At 54.1% G+C, this 4,520-nt stretch overlaps 1 protein-coding gene across 1 annotated transcript in view; it reads right to left on the bottom strand.

Annotated features, from left to right (window-relative positions):
- The window catches only part of LOC106814026 (multidrug resistance-associated protein 1-like), a 41,918-nt gene that overhangs the window by 28,846 nt on the left and 8,552 nt on the right, over nucleotides 1-4,520 (bottom strand). The window contains exons 6-8 of the mRNA XM_014818282.1: nucleotides 2,212-2,389; nucleotides 1,291-1,406; nucleotides 407-545 (exon numbers count right to left, since the gene is read on the bottom strand). Of these exons, the coding sequence (XP_014673768.1) occupies nucleotides 407-545; nucleotides 1,291-1,406; nucleotides 2,212-2,389 (433 nt within the window). The remainder of the gene's footprint in view (nucleotides 1-406; nucleotides 546-1,290; nucleotides 1,407-2,211; nucleotides 2,390-4,520) is intronic.

Here is a 4,520-nt window from a genome sequence, read left to right as displayed (position 1 = left end):
GAGGGGAGAGGACGAGGGGAGAGGATGAGGGGAGAGGATGAGGGGAGAGGACGAGGGGAGAGGATGAGGGGAGAGGATGAGGGGAGAGGAGGAGGGGAGAGGACGAGGGGAGAGGATGAGGGGAGGAGAGGATAAGGGGAGAGGAGGAGAGGAGAGTACGAGGGGAGAGGATGAGGGGAGGGGATGAGGGAAGAGGATGAAGGGAGAGGATGGTAAGAGAAGATGAGGGGAGAGGATGAGGGGAGAGGATGAGGGGAGAGGATGAGGGGAGAGGATGAGGGGAGAGGATGAGGGGAGAGGACGAGGGTAGAGGACGAGGGGAGGAGAGGATGAAGGGGAGAGAACGAGGGGAGAGGAAGAGGATGTTACAGTGCATGAGTGAGCGAGGATGTGGAAGCCATCGTACCTGCAAGGTGCGCGTGCGCGCGGCGATGTAGGCGTTGACTGGGATCATGAGAATCATCACAGCTAGACCTGCCAGCACAGACGGGCCCAGCTCCGCCCACAGAAAGTACAGAGACAGAGCGATCTGCAGCGGTGCCGACCTGTGTGAGATGATAGAAAGACATTAGCGCGCGATTACCTTAGAGCAGGGTTCGACACTAACCCACGTCCGACCGACCTAGTCAGGTAAATGCTTGGTCCGGTCGCATACAACCAGAGTGCTATTAGCCCGACTGGTCATGTTAGAATTGGTCATATATATTGCACATAGCTACATGACATCATTTCACACCTTTCTGCCTTATAAGTCACATTTGTAATTACAAAATGCACAATTGTCACAATGTCAGTAGTGCAAGGCAAAACATCGAATCTTGGTGTTCGTGGTTAACGAAACACGGTGTTCGTGCTTAAAACAATACCTGTCAGTGTCAGGGCTAGTGGTTTTCCTCAGTTACTAGCCCGATGGTCTAGTGAAATAAAAAGTTAATGTTGAACGCTGCTTAGAGCGAGAGAGAGAGACATTAGCGCGCAATTACTGCTTACGGTGAGAGAGAGAGAGAGATATCCCACGATTACTGCAGGCACTGTGGGCAAAGTACTGTGGCTACATACTGTCAAAGTTACTGGCCAAATAACTGGCCTAAAAGCAAATCGCTGCTGCTACTGTCGAAGTAAACATCGTCTTCAATGGAAAAATCAGTCACTTTTCAACAACACGTTTATTTTTTCATGTACTATGTACCACTTGCACAGTACTTATCTACTAGCTATACCAGTGTGCACAGAGAAATACACAGAGATGCACAGAGCTGCGGGGGGCTACGGTGAAGCTATACTACTCACCACATCATGTTGAGGTAGGTGGTAAGGTCCATCAGACGCTGCGCATCCACGGACATCAGGTTGACAATCTCGCCGACGGTCGACGTCCGCCGCGCCGCGTTGGACATCAGCAGCGCCTGCCGACACCAGCAGACGACAGTCAGATGTAACCATGGCAACGCACGCGTGACCACGGCAACGCGAACGAAGGGCAGTCGTGACCGCTACCACGCGCGCGTCGCCGTGGCGATGCGTTGCAGACGAAAGTCGCGCACGCGCTGCCGTTATATGTGTGTGTGTAAGGTGGGGAGGGACAACATTATATATATATACATGTATGTACGTACAGGTATAATTACATAGCTGGGTGCGCACGACACAAACACACTCCTAACTTACATAGAACGCACGCGCGCACGCACGCACGCACGCACACACACGCACGCACACGCAGACAACAGACACACACTCACTAACACAATCAACAATCTCGTCCCCATCTGCGACACATTTCACGGAAACGCGAAAAAGTTTCGCAAAACCCGCTTCCGGCACCGGAAGGCTGCGGTAAAATTTTCTCCACCCCGTTTTCGAACGCACCGCACCTTATGGTTGCAGTCTAACCCCACAACGAGCAACACGTGCGTAAATTCACCTCTCCTTTTGCATCACACCCTTAAGACGACGTAGACACATACGATTAACGAACGCAGACGCGACCAACCCTTCCACCCGGCGGGGGCCGACGCGCAGCCGTAGAGCATCACGGCCGCGAGAGCACACTCTAAAAACAACGCTCGGCTACGAAGTGCTGCAACGCTCGACGTTGACGAAACCAGCGAGACTTCGGTAACTTAACGACAAAATCCGAGGGGGGGAGGCCGCAGGATCGGCCGCTCAGGCGGAGGTCGTGGGGTCAGGTCGGACGCCGGCGCCCCCTACCTTCTTGTAGACGATGGCGATGACGGCGGAGCGTATGCGCATGCCGACGAGGAAGCAGCGGTGGAAGTACTGGTGCAGGATGACCGTCTGCAGGAGCGCGGCTGCAAACATGATCCCCGCGTACATGTATCCGCGCCACGTCGGCTCCGCGGGATCGCTCGTGAACCCGATCAGACGCCTGCAGCAGCAAACACACGCGTAACCACGGTGATGTACGCGTAACCACGGTGACGTACGTGTAGTCACGACGGCGTACATGCGGTCGTGGCGACGTACATGTAACAACGGTAACGTGCGTGTAGTCGTGGCGGCGTACGCGTAACCACGGCGACGTACGCGTAACCACGGTGACGTACGCACAGTCACGGCAACGTACGCGTAACCATGGTGACGTACGCATAACCACGACAACATACATGCACGCGAACGATCCCACAGCAAGGGACACGCGTCGTCGCCGCTTCGAAAACCCGACTCGAGAGGGGGTGAGTCGGCTGCTGGAGCTAACGCAGACCAAGGAGCTAAATATAACAAGGAGAGGAAGCGCCGCCATATCTGGCCCAAATTTGGGTTCGGCAGAGACCCTAGAACAGATTAGTGTTCTATTGTCTCTGGGTTCGGTCTGCACAGCCGTCTCAGCTGATTATGGTCCATAAATGGCGCCCTTGAGGCGAAAAGCACACAGCGAATCCGCTTCCTCTCCTTGTTATATTTACCTCCTTGGCGTAGATGAGGCGAGACGCGTGCGTTTGTTCACGTCGCACGTGAGGCGGCGGCGGCGGCGGCGGCATCAACGCTGCACATAAGCACACAGTAAGCGAGCCTCACAAACATCGTCGCCACGCGTACACGTGTTTAGTGTCGACCACACAAGCTGCTTCATTAGTAACGTGGTTCGCTGGTTCATTGGTTATCGGTTTATTAGTTGGTTGGCCGGTTATCGGTTTATTGGTTAGTTAGTTAGCTGGTTATCGGTTTATTGGTTATAGTTATGGTTAATTATATATATTATTGGTTATGGTTATATTAGTTGGATGGCTGGTTGGTTGGTTGGATGGCTGGTTGGTTGGTTGGTTGGTTGGTTGGTTGGTTGGGGTCAGTCGGTTGGTTGGTTGTAGTTAGTTATTCAGGTAGTTAGTAAGTTAGTTAATTACGTAGTTAGCTAGTATGTTTGTTTGTTTGTTAGCACACAACATGTTTCAAGCCATCGGGCAGCTGACGATATTAATGAACGTGAACAGAGAGTACGACAGACCGAGACAGACCGAGACAGACCGAGACATACATGAGTCACAGACCGTCTGGGACGAGAACCCACAACACACGTGCGCTGAACCCACAGAGAACGCTACACGAGACGGCAGGTGGAGTTGGGGACAGGTATATACGCGGCGTTTCGCGCGAAATTCTGATCAATCGTGTTATTTCAGATAATAACGACGTATATTAAATGATGCTATATCAGAATAATAAATTTCGGAAATTTCAGATATCCTTTCGCGGCCACGACTTCCAAACAGGTTGACAGCAAAACGAAGCGACGGCGGTAAGTTTGCAGTAAGGAGATTGAATTAAACCATAAATAAGATGGACACCGAATCACCCTCCCTCCCCGAGTTTCGGTACGCGCGTCGCTTCCCCGACTACTCCCCAGAGGGCGACACCGAGTCTCCCCCTCCCGTCGCGGGCATCGCTTCCACGACGACCCACCAGGGGGGGACACCGAGAGGGTCTTCGCTTCCACGACGACCCACCAGGGGGCTCTCACCTTCTTGTACACGACGGCGATGGTGGCGGCGCGCACACGCATGCCGACGAGCTGGCAGCGCTGGAAGTACTGCTGAACGACGAGGGTGCGGGCGACCGCGAACACAAACAGGGCGGCGGCGAGGGAGTAGCCGATCCAGACGGGCTGTCGCGGGTCGACGACGAACCCCAGCAGTAGCCTGCGCACAGATTACCGTCGAACCGGAGAAAGAGGAGGGTATGATGGTGAGGGGAGGGGGAGGAAGGTATGATGGTGAGGGGAGGAGGAAGAGGAAGGTATGATGGTGAGGGGAGGAGGAGGAGGAGGAAGGTATGATGGTGAGGGGAGGGGGAAGGGGAAGGTATGATGGTGAGGGGAGGAGGAGGAGGAGGGTATGATGGTGAGGGGAGGGGGAGGAAGGTATGATGGTGAGGGGAGGAGGAAGAGAAAGGTATGATGGTGAGGGGAGGGGGAGGAAGGTATGATGGTGAGGGGAGGAGGAAGAGAAAGGTATGATGGTGAGGGGAGGGGGAGGAAGGTATGATGGTGAGGGGAGGAGGAA

The sequence above is a fragment of the Priapulus caudatus genome, unplaced genomic scaffold, assembly GCF_000485595.1.
Source record: "Priapulus caudatus unplaced genomic scaffold, Priapulus_caudatus-5.0.1 Scaffold857, whole genome shotgun sequence".
Classification (NCBI taxonomy): Eukaryota; Metazoa; Priapulida; class Priapulimorpha; order Priapulimorphida; family Priapulidae; genus Priapulus; species Priapulus caudatus.
Note: the sequence above shows the minus strand (reverse complement) of the source record. Positions and strands in the feature narration are given on the sequence as shown.